This window comes from Anas acuta, chromosome 20, assembly GCF_963932015.1.
Source record: "Anas acuta chromosome 20, bAnaAcu1.1, whole genome shotgun sequence".
NCBI lineage: Eukaryota > Metazoa > Chordata > Aves > Anseriformes > Anatidae > Anas > Anas acuta.
In genome coordinates this window covers 7,188,625-7,209,105 of record NC_088998.1, presented here as the reverse complement: position 1 = coordinate 7,209,105, position 20,481 = coordinate 7,188,625, and the positions used below count along the sequence as shown (strand labels likewise).

Here is a 20,481-nt window from a genome sequence, read left to right as displayed (position 1 = left end):
ATCGATGTATTGTGAGCTGAAACTCACAACCGAGGCTCATTACAAATCAGTGTTGTTTTTTTTTTTCAGAGTAACACCGTGCGTGATATCCCAACACTTTAAAAATACCCTGCTGCTCACTGATATCTAATCTAGCACGATGTTAATAAGAGCTCTGTATAGAGAATATTGCAGAATCTATAACAAGCTTCATTTTTTTTGAAAAGAGAAAGATTCCCTGCTTGCTTATTTAAGTGGCTGTTTAACTAGGCCTACCAAACATTGCAGATATACACACAAATGCGTTTTAATCAACCACAAAAACACTCTGTAGCATAAGTAGCTATGCAGTTATGCCCACAAGAGTACAGGTAAGTAGTGTAGTAAATATTTGATAAACTATTGTTACATGGGATGGTAAACATAAATATTTAGTGTAATATTTATTTACATTTATATCCTATGTTTAGAGTAATATTGTGTCTAAAGATAAGTATACATTCAAATGTTTGGTCTAGCAATAATACTTACAGACATGCTTAGGTAAGATATTTAATACAGCGTCATGATGCAGGCAAGAAAAAAGATTAGCTTAGAAAATATAAGACGTGCAGATATATACAAATTTAGTTTTCTTTGTAGAGTACTTGCACCATGACAAATAAATACAATAGAAATATCAGCATCTCTTTGCAAGAAGGTGTATGTTGGGCTTTTAACATATGACTTTTCAGTTTGTAAGGAATGACCTTGGGGGTTGCATTACAAAATGCTGGACTGGCGTTGGGGACACAGCATGGAGTGCAAATATCACTCCCCCCATGGTGTTGCCCCAAGCGCAGGCAGATTTCCTGCCTTTCTTATAGACTAAAGTGGAATTTTTGGTGATTCTTTAGAGAAATTCAGGATGGGATCACTGCAAAGAGAGATTTCTTAACAAAAGCACTAGGAATGCATTAGGTCCCTAGCAGGACTGCGACTCATCTTCTGTAAGGCTGTCTTTTGCCTCCATCCTGAAATAGAGGTGGCGTGCAGTTTGACACATTAATATTTATTACAGCTTGCAGTGCAGCAATAGTCCTATATCAGAGCTGACTCTATTATAGAAAAGACCTGCATTATAGCAAGAGGTGGCCCTTTACAGGGATTTGCTTTTTCTGCTTGATAACACATTTTGGACTACAGAGTCTCTATATACATTGAAAACTCCTTTTACAGCTACAGTGCATTTATGATGACAGATAGCCTGTACTTCCTGCAGAGGGTCCATCCAAATAATTCCTGGAGCTTTAATCTTATTTATTTTTTAATTAAGTAAATGAGATTTCTTGCAGAAGATCTATCTCTGTATGTATGCGCAGGCATGGGTAGTGTTTAGCCCTCTTTATTTTGGACCCCTGACCAAAGCCACAATGCCAGCTTGACAGGAGCATTTTGTGCCAGAGTAGAGAAGTCATCTTTGGAAGACCAGTAAAGCAATCAAAAGCATTTAATCTCTAATTCATGGGCTTAAATATGGCCCATATTACCCAGGTCTGCTTTCACAACCACTCCACAACGACCTTAGTGAGATGTGGCATGGCAGTGGTTCCGGTCTTAATGGATACTAACAGTCTGTTTTACAAAAAATAAACAGTCTCTGTTAATATCTCTGCCAGAAAGACCTATGCACTCTGTTGGGTTTTGTTGCTTTTTTTTTTTTCCTTAGCACGCAGTGTCTTTTTAGCAATATGCCTGCTGAATATTAACCACCCTAATGATCCCAGTGCAGCTCCCTAGTATTGCTGCTTCCTTTAGTGCGAGCTGAAGTGATTTTCTGCCTTTGTAGCAATTTCAGCAGAGGCCAAGGACTGGCAGAACTACAGCAGCTGAGCAACCTTCCTCTTCTTTGCTGTCAGCTCAAAGCCATGCAACACTTCTGATGCACAGGGTGGGAAACTTTGTTTGCTATTTTACCTTATTGATCCTAATTCCACAGCGCTCAAGCCTTTGTAGCTGGGCTCTGCTCAGCCATGCACTACACAAATGCAGGGCAAAGAGCTGCTCAGTCCTCCCAGAGTTTCTGAGAATTAAGGACTTGCTTAGATGCCCTCTTCTGAATGCAGTTGAACTGGCTGCCGTGTTTGGATGCCCATGCATCACATGCAAAACTGCTACCTTGGTGCCAAATCTAAAATCTTACTTGTGGAGATGAGCAATGAGAAGGAACCACTTTAATCTGCCAGCTTCCTGGGTGAATTAGTTATTGCCAGGGAGGGAATGAAACCACAATACCTTCTGTCCTGAAAAGTGAGCAAATTTAGCAGCAGAAGAGGAAGGCTGAGCACAGACACCTTGATGTGGGCTCAGTAATCCTCCTGCTCACATCCTAACTGGACTTGGAAAAGTTCAGGAAAAGGAGAGAGAGGCAGGAAGAACGAGTGAGGAGACCAAACTGATCTCTGCCGTGTGCTGCCAGCATTTTACCCCTTGAAGCACTGCTGTTCCTTCCACCTCGCTCAGCTGCAGCCGGGACATGCTGTAACGCCCCGGGGCATTGATCCATCCTGGTCTCACAAAAAGGGCCCTGGTCTCTCTTCCCCATCTTGCCCCCAACCTCCCCCCCAGGCACACTTCAGTTTTCATTGACTGACTGGTAATATTGTGCCTGACTTCATTGAGATGCTTTTAAAATCTTTGTCTTTGCTATTAGTATTGATTAGCTTTGTCCCATTAATGGGCTATTTTTTGTCTCCCGGCCTGTTGCATCATCAGGCTATATATTACTCTTCATGGTTCTTTGTATGGGTTCATAAATGTGAATACAGTTGGGGACCAGCTCTGAGAAGAGATCCTAATCTTCTGAACAAAACCCGAAGGAAACCATTCACTGTGAGAAAAACAGATAAACAATCTGATCATTGTGTTTTTCTGCAAAAATAAAAAAGTAGAAATAAAAAGGAAAGAAAAAGAGTAAAGAAGGAGACCAAATTGTTCTTTGACAGGGAGAGTAAGAGAATTTAATAAGTTAGAGAGCCAATGTACCAACTTTTTCCCTGCAGCCACGGCTTCCCAACTTAAAAATACAAAAGCAGTAATTAATAGTTTGCACTTATAGAGTATTTTTGTAGATTAACCTCTCCACAGCAAGTTCACCTGAACCTAAATGCAGCAACTTCTGGAGTAGAAAATAGTGGGAGTTTAATAATGCATAGCAATGCCATGCAAGAACTCAAGTCAGGAATATTATACAGAAATAAAAATATGGGGGCAAGGTTCAGAGTGAGAGAACTCAGTTGCTCTGGCTAGAATTGCTTTATGCAGCCCAGCTAATAACCTGCCGTACAAAGCTGCGGCTGAATTGTTAAAATATTACAAGTAGGCATTACAAGTACACTTCAGTTCCATATCTCATCTTACAGCTAGCATCTCCCAGAGCTTGGTGCCTCCAATATAGCACTGCTGCATTAATCCCATATTGATTCTAAGGAAACAGAGCTTCTGAGCCACCCAAACAACATTTTGCAGCACAGAAGGTTTCCATTGAGATCTGTCCTCAAGACACTGACCCAGCAGCCCTGTTAGTTTGTGAGAGCAGCAAATATCACATTGCAAGGTGACGGGAGTGCAGTCCATTGATTTGATAGTCTCATCCTCATCCTCTGGGAATGCATCCATTGCACAATTTAGCTTGGATGTCAGAGAACTACTGTAGGCAAGAGAACTGTCTCAGAAACTGATGGTAATTTTCCTGTTTTTTTCTGTCCCTATGAAATACTGCTCGCTATTTCTATGCCTCATTCAAAGTCCCCCACCCCTAGCATTGTTTGGCATCCGTTGGTTGCCACGGAATAGGGATCAGCTGTCACTTTTAGCCCTCTTTGTTGGGTGCTCGTGCCTGGGGTTTGACATTCAGTTGCCTCATTCACATCAGCTCACTGATACCCCCTGCGGGGTTTGTTTAGCAGTGCCTATTATTGCAGGATGTGAGCTCTCCGGCAGCACAGGCTTTGGTCCTCCTATTGCAATGAAGATGTCTTGTGACAGGTGAGGCAATAGCTGGAGATGCTGCTTGTGTACACTGAGTTCAGCTCATGAAATAGGGAGTGTAATGTACTGGGGGGAGCTCACTCATGAGCTGACCCCAAATACTTCTTGATTGGACTTCTCTCTTGGAGGTTGCGCTCTAATCAAATTAATTTGCCTGTTGGCCAGCGAGGAGTAACAGTAAATCTGAAGTCCTGAAGGCTTATGGAAACTTGCCCCCATGCAGTATATAATTTTTAAATATAAAGGAGAAATCAGATTTGCAAAAGAATTTTCTCAGCTGGCAAAATAAGCTATAGCAGAGCACAGCAAAAGGGAGAAAATAGTCAAGAAAATGCTGCAACACAGCCTGAACACAAGGGTTTTGTCTGAGAAAAGCAGTTTCTTGTAATTTTACTGCAACGGCATTTCACTCTGAAAATGAAATCTAGACAGGATGTTACTGATGGTCCACATCTTATTTTCAATAAATGATGAACCTTCATGTCCCATGAAATATGAAAGTAGAAAGCTGCATTCTATTACATTCAGCAAAGGGTTTTTTTCCCCCTTTTGTTTAAATACATTCATTATCAAAGGTATAGTGCCCTTGAGAAGCTGAGGCAGTTGCTTGTATTGCTGTGCAAGGAATTTAAGATACTTACTAAAGTTTTTACAAACGATGATGCAGAGATGTGTAGCGTGTCTTTCAGGACCCCCAATCCATCTATTCAGAGCTGACACTTAAGCTGTAAAGAGACATCCTTGTCAAACTACTTACATATTGCATATACAATGAGATAGCTCTTCATTTCCAGCACACTAGTTGCAGGAGTTAGCATTTAAAGTAGAAGGGCTCTAGACCTCTTATTTCAGACTCTCGTGGCTCCATGTGCAGAAATCACATCGGCAATAATGAAAGTTCAGTATTTACATTGAATGCATAGTACATGAGGGCAAGAAAATATTCTGATGAAGAAGCAGCTGGCTGGATACAATGATGTTTCCATCCTGAGCTCCAGAAGTTGTTATCCTGCTAAGAGTTACAGGGGAAAGGGGGAGGACTGAGGGGATGGTACTTTTCTGGGATGCAGGTTATTCTCCTAAATCCTTTGCTCTTTGCCCTGCTGCTCCGCAATGACACTTAGGAAAAGAAATACCTTTGTATGTACCATGCAGCCCCACAATACAACAGACAGACAAAAAGCTGCCTCAGATGGCAGGTTTCTGAAAGCCAGTAAGAATAATAAGATTCAATTCAGCTCTCAGATACATACCAGTGGCTTCATCTTAGGGTTTCTTTTTACCTGCTACACTTTATACTTCTAATAGTCTTTTGTTTTACTAACAGTTTTTCTAACCTGCCCCTGTCCTTGTGACACTGCTTCCTATTCCATGTAATAGTTTATTTTTGAAGTGTGTTATTCCCTCACACCTGGTTTAAAAGCAGGAAGAATTATCTTCTCAGAAACTAACAAGAGTTGCTCTTAGCCTGGTTTTGCTCTCTGCTGTGCCATCAAGCTTAAGCATCTTCTATAGCTAACAGCCCAGGAACTGGAGTAACTAGAAGTAGGTGCCGAAGCTGGCAGGAAGCTTTCTCCTGAGATTACATATTTCAAAGGAAAAAACACCATTGACACGTGAAGTGAATGTCAGTCATGGTGCATACTAGAAAAGCTCCATCTTTTTGCCTGTTTTTTTGTTTGTTTTGTTTTTCATAACAATTTCTCACTGGCAGCCGTATAAAATGATAGGAAAAATCTGAAAATGGATGCTAAGCAATGCATTTTTTAAATCTGCTTAGTTAATGTAACTTAACTTCCACGTATTCACAGCCTGATTGTGCCTGCTACAGTTCACCAGTTCTCCCAAAAGAAAACTCTCTGGGGGCAACATGGACATCACCTGAATTGACTATTTCACTGCCAAAAACCAGCAACAATTCTGAGAATAACAACAATCCGGGCTGCTTTCTTACAAACCATTGTGACTGTTAGTTCCAACTCCTGTACAAAGGGTTGTCTGGTAAAGAACACCCTGGTACAGCACAGCTCTGCTTGGGAGGCAAACAGGAGTTTAAGATTTCCTTATGCCTCCATGAGATCAGTGCTTTTCCTGCAGAGCTGTTTAGAGCAGCAATGGCACGGCACAACCTTGTCTCTGTCTCAGACGGGCAGCCTCCAAAGGCTATTTCAGCAGCTGGATATCTTTAGAGGTGCTTTATAAATAAGCCTGCTCTTGCAGCAGGTGCCATGTCCTATTCCCACAAGGATTTTTCCTGCATCTGCTCCACTGAGAAATCCAAGCAAGGCTGAAGGTCACAGCTCTGAGAAGTCCTTGCATTAAGTGACCTCAGCTGGCTAGGATGTGGTCCCTGGTAATGTCTAATGGGTTTCGTATGACTCAGGTTTTTCTACTTTGTCCTTCCTTCTCCTTCTCCAGCATGTATTTTGCTGGTTAGTGGTTATGCAGCAACAGCTGTAGGGGACCAAGTCCATTTTAAGACAAGTTATTATTAATATCTCTTTGACAAATTGCCACAAACTAATGAATATGATTCTTCCAAGCACCCAGGTCACTGCAACAACCCCCTAAGCAGAGCTTCACATGCACTTTTATCATAAAACAGTGGGATCAGTGCGTTAGGACAAAAGCCAAGGAATCCTTTCTGCCTGCCTGGAGAGACAGCAGTGCTCCTGGCACCTCTCCGGTGCTCACGGCCAGGTGCGGTTACGCTGCAAAAGCACCGATGGAAAATATGCTGTAGCGAGCAACGATGCAGAGAAGTGGCAGTTCAGGAGGTGGCACGGGAAAGCTAATGCTCCAGCGCGATACTAGAGGGCACTGTAAACCTGGCAGTTTTGGCTTCTGAGTGGGACGAAGCAAAAATGCAAGTGTTTGCTATTTGCGGTCATTAAAGCTCTCCTGGTACTTAGTGCAAAATTAGTGCTAACCCCTGGGTCTTGAACAAATTAATTTGTGGAATTGCATTCCGCTGTTGTAGATTCCCCCCTTGCACTTACCAGTGCAGGATCCTTACCTGCTGCCAGGCCCCGCACGAGGGCATCGAGCTGCTGGAGGGGCTCAGCTTCCCGTCAGCGCGCCGCCGATATAATGCACGGAGGGAGGGAAGGGGAGCGAGAACCATTAGGGGAACTCAGGAACTTTTTTTCAAAGCTATCACTTAACAGTAATGTGTTCATTAATTGGCAGCCAGACCACTGCCTGACTTCATTTAGAAAACCAGTGGTTTCCTTTTTACTATGGCAGTGCACGATTCCAGCCTGGGCCTTTTGCATGTGCCAACATCAGGTTTTTCCGTGTGCCTGCTTAAGGATACACGCCAAGCAGAGAGCAGGAGAACTCCTGCACTGCAAGAAATAAAAAGGTGTTTGAAGAGTCTTTTCAAACATATTTAAAAATAGCTATATGCTACTCTAAATGAAAGACACCAATCAATCCGATCAATAGATTAATGGATTTCAGTATCTATCTCCTCAGATATTCCTCATACGCCCACTGTAATTTATGCTGTTGTATTCCACTGAAATTAGTGAGGTTTAAGTTGGAAAAACACCAGACTGACAAGTAAACAAAACTTCCCCATTTCAATGTAAAATGTTTACCTGATGGGCAGAATCAAGCTCTCCGCTCCCACACCATCACTGCCATACAAAGCACGCCCAGGACCGCAGAGAATAAGAGCGAAAGGGATGTGGAGAAGTCACCTAGTCCATCTCCTTCCCCCAGGGTAGGATCAACCCTGCCCAAATCGTTCTTGACAGGTGTGTGTCTAACCTGCTCATCACTGGAGGTTTTTAAGGACTTTCCACAGGCTCCCCAGACGATCCGTCCTGGTTGTCAGCTATTCTTACAGACGGAAGGTTTTCCCCAACCTCTAAGCCAACTTCCATTTGCTGCTAAGCCCACTGCTTCTGTCCTACCCTGGTGGATGTGGACAACACTTTATTACTTTCACAGCATCTTTTACACCTTGAAAGATCATTACTGTATCTCCACTCAGCCCTGAGTAATTGACTGCAGCTCTTTCTGTCTCAGTAGTTTCATTCTCCTGAACTCTGACCGTTCTTCTCCTTTTCCAGATTTTCCTAGAAGTCCGATAACCAAAACTGCTCCTCCCAAACACTCGGTACAGACAGGAGCAGAGTGGAGCAGTGTACACCACACTGTTTACACACCCTGGTGTCAGCATTGCTTTTCTCATTCTGGGGTACCACAGTTGGCTCAGGGCTCGTTTGTTGCCCACAATATTACCCCAACTCTGTAGAGACGCTGCCCACGCAGCCCTTTCCCGACATACGTTACGGTAGTTCCAGTACATTCTGTTTTGCTCTTGTCCTTTTCGAATGTCAATCTATTCTTTCCAGACTGTTTCTTCAGTTTGTCAAGATTTTGAATCTTTCTCCTGTTCTCTGAGAGCACTTGCCGCCCCTCTCAGCTTGGCATTGTCAGCAGATCCAATGAGTCGACTCCATTTTCCATTTCCCGAGTCACTAACGAAACTATTGAGTGATACCAGAGCCTGCACAGACCACTGCAGCACCCCACTCGAGCCATCCTTCCACCTCGACAATAACCAGCTGATAGCTTTTCTCTGTGGTTTCATATACCTTACAGCATTTCTCTCTAGATCACATTTCCCTACCTTGCTCACGAAATACCACACAAAACAGTGCCAAAAGCCTTACTGCAGTCAAGATGCATCACATCTCCAGCTTCTCCCCTCCCTGAGATTTGCTGCCCTGTTGCAGGAAAATGAGATTGGCTTGACATGATTTATTCTCGACAAAACCAAGGCTTGTGGAGCTACTGTATACCTTAAAGCCAAAGCCTTGTCTTTGGATCTAGCAAGCAAAATCCTGCCCCCGTTGAAGTACGGGACAGAACTCCCAGCATCCAGGAATGACTTCACCATGTCCAGAACCGACCCAGCATGCAGAAGCAGTGGAGATGCTTACATACAGTCCCCCTGCCTCCCCCCCACAATGAAAAAAAAACTGCATTATCTGGTGCTACATGATTTCATTAGTATCCTTGGTGCAATGGGTTGGATTCAATATAGGTGGAAGCAGGTATAATTTACACGCTGAAGGGAGCTGGAAGAAAGTGTAAATTACTCAAGCACAGACTACCTAAGATGCGCTTAAAATTCACTCTGAATTTGGCACCAGATATATGGGAGATAATAAAGTTTTCCTTTTCAAGATCTCGTGTATTTAAAACCTGCTGTGTTTAATTTTTGCAGTCACAACAATGCTCATTCATAAATATTTGATCCTATTAGTATGTGCAGCATTGTGTTTGATTAATGGTCTGGAACAATAGGATCAAATATATTTTGGGCTCCAGAATACCACTTTGTAATGCCTAATATTTGATAAGATATTACACACAGCCTTGTCTTCTGACTAGATTTGATTGCAGTTGAATTTTGAGAAACTCAGATACTGATCTTGGATAAGATCTGAATTTCAAGTGAGTCCTAATTACACGGCATGCTGGACCAAACCTTGAGGTCTGCACATTTCCAGCGCTGGATTCTTCACAGATCAGATGCAAATGCTGTTTCTTAGCTCTCTCCCTCGGGAATTTATAACATATTCATCAACTTGTAGTACCTAAGAGCCCTGTCCAATTGTATTTGGAAGACCTTAATTTGACTCCAGTAGAAGTTTAACAATATTAATAACCAATATTAAACTGGATTCCTAACGGGGATGCTAGGACAATACCCTTTGATCACTGCATTAATCTGGCGCAATTGTGTTTATATCAGTCTCGTTCATCCCGTGTGTGCTTAGTGCCATCTTGGCATGAATATGAAATATGCAAATCTGGGGGATACACGTTAATAGTGGGTCCATCTGCTAGAATCTTTTATTAAAGAGAAGTGTGAATGCAGTTTCCATGCAATACACTCTTACACACAAAGACCATGAGTTACGAAAACAAGAGAAAACATCTCATGCTCTTGCCTTATTGGTATTTCACATTCATCATTTCTGCAGCTGATTTTAGCTTTAATTTAGAAATTTTCACAAATGCGAAATTTGAGTGAAAAAGCTCAACAGTTAGCAATGTCTGTGCGTATATATGCACGCACATCCCTTCCTCCCTGGTGACAGACAGGATATTACTTTTCCACTGCATATGAAATTAATACCAGAAAGCATACGAAAAAGCAAGTAAATTCCAAACCTTAAAGCCTGATCTGGATCTCACTTCTACTGCTTAAGACAGCGATAACCTAGAGGAAAAGTAGCTGTTCAAATTAAAAAGAAGATAATCCAGAGCTGCTGAAAGGCGAGCCAAGCCAGAACTTGAGCCCAGCCTTGAATATGGAGTCATAGCCCAGTGCCTCCATAGGATATGGATGAACTGCTGTGTGCTGCTAGTTCGCTTTTTCTGTAATAAACAATTCTTTCAACTCTATCCAAAAGGAAAGTCTCCTACGGCTCATTGTTCTTGTGAACTGCTGTGTCCTTAGCTTGTCTCTCCTGGGGCTGTGTGCTGCTCCATGCTAATAGTTTGGGTGGAGCATGCTGTAATTTATTTAACAGTTGGCAGGTCAAACCTACGTGCTCCAGATATGCAAGTGCTGATTCGGATGTGGAGTGGAGAAGGTGTCCTGATGACATAAAGTCAAGGTATCCATGATGATGAGCAGGAACTGCCTTTTGTCCACCAGCCTGCAGATACCGAGAGGTGTTTTTTTTACAGTCGCTAACTCTCACACTGATCCCAAAAGGCTGCACAGAGCAGCCTTTATTCAAGGGCACTGAGATCTGAAGTATGAAGCAGCCCCATATTCTCCTCCTTGTGTCACAGATATTTGAGTAGGCAGGAAAGTAAGCAAGAAGGCTGTTTTTTTCCATATCTTCAATATGCAAATAGATTAGTGAGCTCAGCTCTCTATTCACTGCTTCCAACATACATGACACAGATGATGCTGTTCCCATTGTCAGGCTGAAACCGGGGGCTAGATGACAAGAAGCTCACCGAGTTTCCATCTGCATAAAGCTGGGATGATGGCTCGGGAGGGAAAGTCACTGCACTTGAATGCATCAGCTCCGCTGACGGCGTCCACAATTTATTGGCTGTGTTTGGGATCTGAAAAGCCAGTTGTGCTCCCAGTTATTCCTGCACAATCAGCTCTTTGTGCTACCTGGTGTGACCTCATTTGTATCTACCCAAGGGACTGCCAACTTTTCTCCCTAGGACAGGTACAGCTACTGTAATTTAGGCTAGAGCCAGTGAAACTACTGAAGTACTAGCTCATTCAGCCAGCATACGGCTCCAGAAAAAGGGCTGAGATTGATTATATGTGTATTTATTAAGTTCCAGTGATGCAAACAGGATATTAGCATAACTGGGTCAATTATTTGGCAATCAGCACATGTGTGCCTGGGAGGAAAGCATGTGCATATATCTGCTGTTTTTGTGCTGCTGAACACATCACCTGCTTGGAAGAGAATAAATGTGTTTATCCCAGTGCTAAAGAAAGAGAAAAAAGAACAAGTCAACCTTCCAGAGCTAGCTGATTATGCATTTTCCACATCAAATTGTCAGCATTTATTCAATTACTTCACTCATTACAAGTGTGTTCTTCAACCACTAACCTAAAAACCCTCCCTGCTGCTGTCAGCTCCATTAGAAGTGACACGTTCCTTCCTCGGGTTAAAAAGAACTGGTGGAAAACATCTCCTCCTCCCCACATAGGGCTCAGGGCTGCGAGGAAGCAGAGCTGGGTGGGAAGGGGTGGGAAGCTCCTTTCCCCATCACCCGGGGCTCTGTGGGAGGCTGGGGGGAAGCTCTGGGGCTTTTTGTGGGAATCCTCCCCATTTTTTAGCCATATGGAGGGTCGAGGTGAGCCCTCCGTGGGGTTGTTTTTAAAGCACACACACGCTCTGAGACAGGGATTAGAGGAATTCACAGGGCTCTGTCAAGGATACGTACGAGATCCCCAGAGCCAAAAATGTATAGTCTCAACCACTTCCATTTTAATAGTAAGTTAAAAGGAAAGTTTCCCTTCTGAGGGGTTGTTAATTATAGATCCCTCCTTCAAAAGCTCCTCCTGTTTTTATCCATACTTACTCCCCCACAGCTGGTGAAGATGAGGAAAGCTGTACCTTCCCCAAAATCAAATAAATCTTAAATGCTTCCTGAGCTGATTCACTTGGCTAAGCTCTGATTTGATATATGAAACAAAAGACAAGGCAAAAGACAAGGCACAGAAAACAACATATTTTCCCCGTGTCAAGGTGAAGTGCTTCCCATCACCCAGCCAATCTCTCCTGGAGTTAATGTGCATCAATAACATTTAAATGATCAAAGTTTTTCAGCAAAGACAGTGATGGTTTTTTTTTTCTGACTTGTCATGCTTGTTTTCCTTAAAGAGGCACTGACCTGCCGTGGTTAAGGCTTGCAGTTTGGCACGCAGGAGCATTTTGAGAAGCGTTATCTCCCTAGCAGAACAGCAGCCTCATGTTTCCCTGCACAACAACCTTTCTTAGCCTAAAATGCTTTGCATCCCATTTCCTTGATCTGGCTAAGTGCTTGCATGCTGAAAATCCCACCCTCCCTCCAGCTGTCCTTCTGGCAGGAACGAGACAGCATCTTCTCTCTAGAGAGTACAGTCACTGCTCCTTTGGTTATCTAATCAGGGAGGGCAAAATTCACCGAGGGCCCTGTAAAACCTTCCGAGCTGCAGAAATTGCATCTGAGGTCTTGTGCGTGAGGGTGCGAGCCAGGAGAGGCAGAGGGAAGCCTCCCCTCCCAGAGCAGATGCTCTCTGCCATCTCCCCAGTAGCTTGCACAAAGGAAGAAAAATTTAGAGTGCTCCAGGGACCGAGGCATTAGGCTCTTCCCTCTCCTGATCACTGGGTTTGTGCGTGCCAAAGAGCAGGGGGCTGGTGGTGCCTGCTGCTCCAGCCCGGTGGCTAGAGCGGAGGTGCGCAGGAAGGGCAAGAAAATAAATATCCCCCACCCACCCTCCTGGACTGCATGTACCAAAGCTGTCTGTTGCTCAGTTTCTCAGGCTTTGTGTGGGTTTTCCAGCATCTCTCATGTCTATGAAATATTATGCCTCTTCCCTCGAAAACATGGCGATTTTCTCTTTGCACCAAGCACGAGGCGAGGGAAAGCACAAACCTTCCCGTGCTGGCCAAGCTGGGGGCTTTCTGCACACCCACCTTACTGAGAACAAAAGGACAGCACCAGGTGGCGAGATGAGCCAAATCTGCGCCAAATCTGCCCCAAATCTGCACAAAGTCCAACCCAGCCGTGCGACAGCCTTCCCTCCATCATCCCTAATGTCCCCCCAAAAAGCAGCTCTGGTCCCTGCCTCCCTTTTCCCTACAAGCCCCTCTCCAGAGGTGCTTGCAGGCTGCGCAGCCTGCCTGCAGGGAGAAAGCTGCCCCAAAATACTGGGATACTGGGGTCAGGCTGAGCTCTGCTTCTCTGATATTGCCTGAGACCCTGCCTCGCAGAGGGGTCTCTCGCCTGCTGCTGGGCTGGAGCGCAGCTACGAGCCTCGTGCTCCCACCTAATAAAATGCTTACTCACTTCCAGGAGGCACTTTGACATCCTTGGCCGCACAGAGCGAGATAAGGACTATAAAAAGACCGTATTGCTATTATAGGTGATACAGCAATATGTATCCTCAAATGAAAGATCCTTTGTAAGCCTGGTTATTATTCTGGCACTAATCTCGGATCTCTCTCTATGGACTCAACTCAGCTCAAGTGTTAGCAGGCGCATCTCCACTGAGAAAGAGGACTGCGAGGTGTCACGCTTACCTTCTGGTGTTTCAGTTTATCCTCTGTCATCCCAAGTTGGGAAAACACTTCCCTCCTCTCCCGCGCATGTCAAAATCATCGCTTGCCATTTAGATTTCGGGAGCCAAATATAGCCCTAGTATAAACAGGTGCGAGTCTGCATATGTCAATAGAATTACACCTGCTTATAATGGGTTTACATTTGGCCCTTGAGCCCTGGGGATCCCTGTGGGAGCAGAAGCTGTATTAAATATTAAGGGCCTTATTCTCCACCCTTGCCTACGCCGTGGTAATTAAATCTCAGTGCAGCCCCATTGATTTTCAACCTCGCAAGAAGGTAGCGCTCAGCACGAGGGAGGGGGCAGCGCTGTCCCCTCAAGGAAAAGCACATCCATTTTGCTGCTCGCGGAAATCTCACCAAGGAGGAGACGGTTCTGAGCAGTAAGCATTTGCAGAATGTGCTTGGGCAGAAGAAGGCAAATGGTCTAAAATTAAACATTCGCTGCAACTATTCCCTATTCCTTCCTGCCTGTGAAACCAGCACGGCCGCATGGTTTGCGATGCATCTTTTGGGCTCCCGTGTCCATCTGTGCCACGACCGATCTCTCCCCTCTCTGGTGTAAGGAACCCTTGGAGCCAGACCTTCCTTTTTTCTCCTGGAGCAGAGCAGTTCCCATCACCAGCTCTGCCCATCCTTGGGCAAACCCCGCAGCTGCTCCTGGTGATCCACCTGCAGCTAGCCCCTTTTACCTGTGTAGGTATTACTGCCAGCTTGTGATCTTTTGAGTTCGCAGGGCTGAGAAAAAAAAACGACTTTGTTTTTTCTTTAAATGCCAAGCAGCCCAGAAGTGTGACGCCTCATACTGTGCTGTTATTCTTTCCAATTGAAACCTAATGATGCGTGCATATCACTTAACTCTGATGTCAATAATCAGCACACCACTTGGTCTTCGCTGTGGCTATTAGAGGGAATGAAAATGAAATACCAACTCCTTTTTATCCTGTTACTGTACCATAATAACTAATAAAGGAGTAATAAGTGAGACATGGGGAATTTCCAGGGGATTCATTACGACAGAGAAGACCTAAAGGCACAAAGTGAAATCCAGGAATATTAGCCAGCCCTGAAATCCCAGCCAGCGCTTCTCATTTAAGTAATGCTGCTGCCATAAAGTAGGTGTTTACAGAAAAAAATAACACGTGGAAAGTATGTCTGGGTCTTGACCAGAGCAGGGATGTGGAGATTGACCCAGAACCGAAGACAGTAAAAAACGGCAAGTAAAAAAATGGTAAAAACTAACCCCTCCCTAGGTGTAGCAGCTAGGTGGGGCCATAGTCAAGATACTTTCCATCATTTCCTAAGTCTCACTTTTGCTCCACTACATGGGAAACATTTCCCAGGAGAGCTCTAAATCTCCTCTGCCTGGTCACAGGGTGGTCTGCAGGTTTTCCAGGGACTCTTGGATGGGAGAAGCCACAGAAAGACCCCAGAGCAGTCGGTAGAAGTAAATCACGTAAGGAAATACCGAGTCTATGAGATTGCAAATCACACACAAATTGGACAGTACGCTTTCTGGCTTAGAAATTATTGAATTACTGGTTAGGACAAGCAGTCATTTTTTGATGGTTGTGTACGTAGGGGGGGCAGCGGGTTTCTTTGTTTCTCCTCCCTGCAAATAAACTGCCATTTATCCCTCTGCACGTCAAAAACCTGTCGCTGCCTCGGAAGGAGCCTGGCTCCAGCATCTGCCAGGGCAGAAGCCCGGGGTCAGCGCAGCAGAGCCTGGTGCAGGGCACCAGGGACCTCTACCTGCCACCGCTTCGTCCACCCTACCTGTAGCTGCTCACCCTGAGAGCAGCACCCACCACTTGGGTGCCCTGGGCAGGAGGGCACTTACTGCACCCTACGGCCCCGTGCTTAGCCCCCTGCCTTACATCAGCAATCAGGGATCGCTTAAATCCCAGAGCACATCCTCCCCGTTCTCAAAGCACTTCCCAGCCATCTGATTTCCCCCTCTCCGCGTTCCCGCTCTGTTTATCCTATTAATTCCAGCCACCCCCTCTTCCCCCAGCGCGCACACACACACGCAGCCTCCTTCACGGCATCTTCGCCAGCAGCAGCCTCCCCAAAACACGCAGGGCGCAGCACCGCTAACTCACACGTGCGGGGAAAACCCTCGTGACTGGGGTTTTTTTCCTCGAGCGAACGCGATCCCATCATCATTTCATGAAAAATAAAATAAAATATAAACGGCACGATTAGTAAAGAATTAAATAAATACATGAAAACACTCGGGGGAAATAAAACAACCGAAGGGGGGTGGCCGAGCCTGGCCGCGGCTCGGACGGGGCGGACCCCGCAGCCTCGCCGGGGCCGGGGCTGGGGCCGGAGCCTCCCCGCCCGCAGCCTCCTCTTCCTCGGGCGCTTTCCTCGCCTCCCTCCCTCCCTCCCCCGCCGCTCGCATTTCCTCCCTGCACCTTTAAGAAGCACATTGCCCGCCGCTGGGATGGGGTGTGCTAAAGCTGCACAGAGGAAGTTACGCAGCCCGGATCAGGCACGGGGATAAAAGCTCCGCTGGGGATTCAAACGGGACCGCAGCCTCGGCGCTAACTTGAGAAGGGAGCCGGGCATCGAGCAGGGCTCCGGCTGCCCTCCGGGGGGGCCTCCCCGGCCCCGAAGTTGGCGGCTCCGCCGGGAGCCCCCCCCCCGCCGCAGAGCTCCCCCCCGGTAAGGATGCGCAGCGCCGAGCCCCGGGGAAGTTGGGGTGCGGGGACCCGGGGGCTCCCCACCCTGCCGCCGGGAGATGGGGTGCTGCCGACCCCAAAGCCGTGTCCTCCCCCTCCCCGAGCCGCTGCTGACCCCAAAACGTCCCCCCCGAGCCGCTGCCCCCCTGGCGGGGCGGTGGCAGCGCGACCCTCCAGCTGCGGGGAGGCATCGCTCCCCTTCGGACTTTGCCAATAAGTGATGCGGAGCCGGGGAGGCTCGCCTTTTGGGGTTCTTTCCCCCCTCTTTTTACTTTTAACCTAGTCCTTGAATGCTCTCGGAGTGCTTTAGGGTGAAAAAAGAAACCCCGGGCGAGGTGGGGAAAGGGTTTGAGCCGAGGCACGAAGGCGTTCCGGAGAGCGGGGCGGTGGGAGCGGATTGACGGGGCTGAGATTTACGGGTCGGAGACTTACGGGGCTGAGACTCCGAGCTCGGAGACTTACAGGTCTTTCTGCTGGGAGCACGGGGCTGCTCCTCGGAGCTTTGCGACGCCGTTCGTGCAGTCCAACCTCCCCTCGCAGCGCTTGCAGAGCGGGCATTCCCCAACTCCGCTGTTTGGGGGAAGGGGCTGACGAGCGAGGAAAAGAAGGGACAAAAACTCTCACGCTCCGTCCCCACGGGGAGAAGAGTGGCTCGGGTTGATTTCTAAGGCAACTTCTGAGATCAAAAACTCCTTCACTGAGTTTACTTTGTCCTTAATTCCAGGGCAGCTCAGTTGTTGCTGTGTTGTCTCTTGTGTTCAATTGGGTGTTAATCCAATAATAATTAAAAAAAAAAAGAACCAGCTAAGTCAAGATACAATCTAATTTTGTGGTTTTAATACCCTGGCTATCAGTCCCTTGCGATTGCTGTGTACTCTTCAAAGACAACAAAGAGCATTAATTCTATTTGTTCCCATGAACTGCAGTTTCTTAATAATATCAGGTGAAGATTTATTTTGCGAGGATCAGACCAAACCAAGCAGGGCAAAACCTTCAGCTCAGGAAGTCTCTCCCCCGTTGGTGGTGTGCTGACTTATTTCAGAGCCACATCGTGCTACTATTTCTGCAAAGGGACTGTAACATTGAAGTGTTGCACCGCAGACTTCCCAGGGAGCCAGCACGCCTGTTTGATTGACTGACTGTAAATTCCCAGGCAAATTATTTCCCTGGGAATCTGCAACATTTAGCAAGCATAACAAGAAACTAATAGATATTATAGATCCTTTCTTCCCGGGTTCTTCCCTGACAGCCACTCAAGCGCAAGATATGGTTTTACAGCTATGAAAATAGATCCATAAACTTAACAGCACTGGAGTCCTCATTAAAACTCCTGCTTGTTTTATACACAACGCTGAAGTCTCACGCGCTCTGATGTTATTAGGCACTTGGCTGTGACCAGTTTGCTGTAATAATTAGGAACTGACTTATTATAACTGAAAAGACAGCTCTGATGTCAGCGGGACTTATAAACACTGTGTCACACCGTTTTATTATTTTTACTACATTTACTCATAATGTAAAAATAGCAGCCAGCCTATTCTTTGGGAGTTTATTCGGGTCCAACGCAGCTATAATAGGCTCTTCTTTGAGAGCTAGCGATGAAGCATGAGAGATAGCTTCTCTTTTCTGAACTCATTCATCTCAATCAGAAATCTTTCAACTAAAAAAGTGGGGAGGGGGGGAGGGAAGGGAGATGGCAGCACAGCAATATGAATCCCCCAAACATGGATCAATGCATCTGTTAACCTGGTGTTTCTGAGCTTTAGTAACTGAGCTTTATGAGAAAGCAAATACTAGGCATGCTGTTGAGGCAGGCATCTCCAAATTCTGGGAGAAAAGTTGGGGAATCCAATAGAAAGAGAATTAGCCAGAGCTGACTTTCTGTTCTGGATGCATGCCTCCCACCTCCTCTTATGAGATTTCTCCCCGGGATCTAATGCTGAGAGAGGGTTTGACTCTCTCTTTTCAGTTCTTTGTCATTTTGTTTTGTAATTACTTAAGATTTTTATAGCTCTATTGGAAAGACAACAAAATTGCAGAATTGTTGTTTTAACCTGAAATGAATACTGGGAAGGTCATTGCTCTTTGTATTAGGTGAACCTTAAACGTTATTAGAACTTTAAATTGTTTTTTATTAAATGTTATTGTTCAGATAAATCATATGTGGAGATGCTGGACAATGTATCTGTCTCCCCAGCTGTCTTATTTATTCGCTTATCTTTTTAAGACATTCAATTTATCTGTCTGTCCCTGGTCTGTCTGCATATTCTCCATCTTCTAATGACCTACAGCTACTCCTTGATATTATTTGAAGACCCATTAGAGCTATTGTTGTCCAGCTGCTGTTAAAATCAGATACCTTAAATGGGGCAGCGCTCCTTCCAATCTCCCAAACAGCAGAAGAGCCATAAGCATCTTACTATGGATTTCTTTTTATTAAAGTTGTATATCTCCCTTTTACAAAAAACTGGCTTGTGTCTTGGGAAGCCCGGCCGAGGGCTGTATTTCCCAGGGGACCCATGTTCTTACAGGTCTTGTTGCTCCAACTGCACCTCCTTTTCCCCCAGCTAATTTGTCTTTCAATTTGTTGCAGGTGCAGCCTGCTAATGAACTCTCCCTTTGCCCTGATCATGCAAGAGAAACGAGACCTCAGGTAGCAGCATGACTTGGAGCTGAAGGCTTGGGAACTCGATGCTCCGTTGCCAAAAGGCACAGTCAGACAAACCTCCGTACGCGTACACCAGCTCCTCACCACAGCTGCAAGGAGCAGAGGGAGAAGCAGCGAGGCCAGCACTGCTCCCACTGCTGTGCTGAGCGCCCAGCAGCTTGCTCAGACCCCTGCAGATGCCGCCCCCCGACACAGGAACACCGATGCCATCACCGTCTGGGAGAAGGGGAGGTTAGCCCCATAGAGCCTCTCCTGTCAGCGCCGTACTGACAACCAGATGCTGTAGCTATCTCACTAATGTTCAAAAGCCCCAATAATTATTTCAAGCAGACCCCAGGTTAAGGCACTTTACCCAGTGGCGCATCTGCAGCAGACAAGAAGGTTGAGGAAAACCTGATCCAGCACCATCTCCCAGCCTCTCCAATTTACTGCTATCAAATTTCATCAGCGACTCAGAACTTGATCTTTCTATTGATTGACTGGAGTCACCTCTAGATATTTTCATGCTGATTTGGAAGCCCTTTCGTACAATAAAAGCAGAAAAAATGAGGTTAAGGAAGACTTTTGACCACTGAACAGCAATTCCAGCCAAAACTTTCTGAATCAAGTAATTTGCAAAGTTGGCTTCTGCGCCGAGAGAAACTCTCTGTGCCTGAGCACGGCATACAAAGTGGGATCGTTCCTGTCCTCGCCTTGATCTCCTTGGACTGGATCATCTTTAGATGAGGAGTTTCCATGCTGATCCTGAGAGCACCCCCTAGCCCAGTAGCTGCCTTCCTCAGGACTCTTGGCACTGCCCCTGCCCTGGGATCCCGCACTCGGCCGCAGCTGCCATGCTGTACCTGCTCGCCCTCCTTCTGCACCGTCTCCCCTTGGCCATGGGACAGTATGACATTTGCAAGTCCTGGGTGACCACAGACGATGGCCCGTCATGGGAGTTTTACGCTTGTCAGCCCAAGGCCATGCGGATGAAGGATTATGTGACAGTGAGAGTGGATCCGGCAGGAATCACCTGCGGGGACCCTCCGGAGCGGTTCTGCACCCATGTAAGTATTTCCTTCCTTGTTTGATGCGCTCTAAGAGGCTCTGCTTGTAGGTGGCCAGGCACAGCATCCTGCTGAGGTGCTGCTGGAGGAATATTTCCACTCAGGGTGGCAACGCTGGCTGCCACCTTGAGCCCCCAGTCTCCAAATCTGGGAGATGGGAAGAGTTCTCTGCTCATCTTGGTGCTGCACGAGGGGTGGGCGAAGTGCTGGGGAGGGCTGAGGGGCAGAAAGACAAGAACTG

At 46.1% G+C, this 20,481-nt stretch overlaps 2 protein-coding genes across 3 annotated transcripts in view; one reads left to right on the top strand and one right to left on the bottom strand.

Annotated features, from left to right (window-relative positions):
* MED27 (mediator complex subunit 27) overlaps positions 1–20,481 on the bottom strand; it is a 140,402-nt gene that overhangs the window by 105,418 nt on the left and 14,503 nt on the right. The gene's annotated exons all lie outside the window — the stretch shown is intronic.
* The window catches only part of NTNG2 (netrin G2), a 45,994-nt gene continuing 41,728 nt past the window's right edge, over positions 16,216–20,481 (top strand). Inside the window, exons 1-2 of one of the 2 annotated variants that reach the window (XM_068657007.1) lie at positions 16,216–16,509; positions 19,120–20,240. In XM_068657007.1, coding sequence (XP_068513108.1) covers positions 20,028–20,240 — 213 coding nt within the window. In that variant the 5' untranslated portion in view covers positions 16,216–16,509; positions 19,120–20,027. The remainder of the gene's footprint in view (positions 16,510–19,119; positions 20,241–20,481) is intronic. The other variant, XM_068657006.1, reaches the window with a different exon arrangement.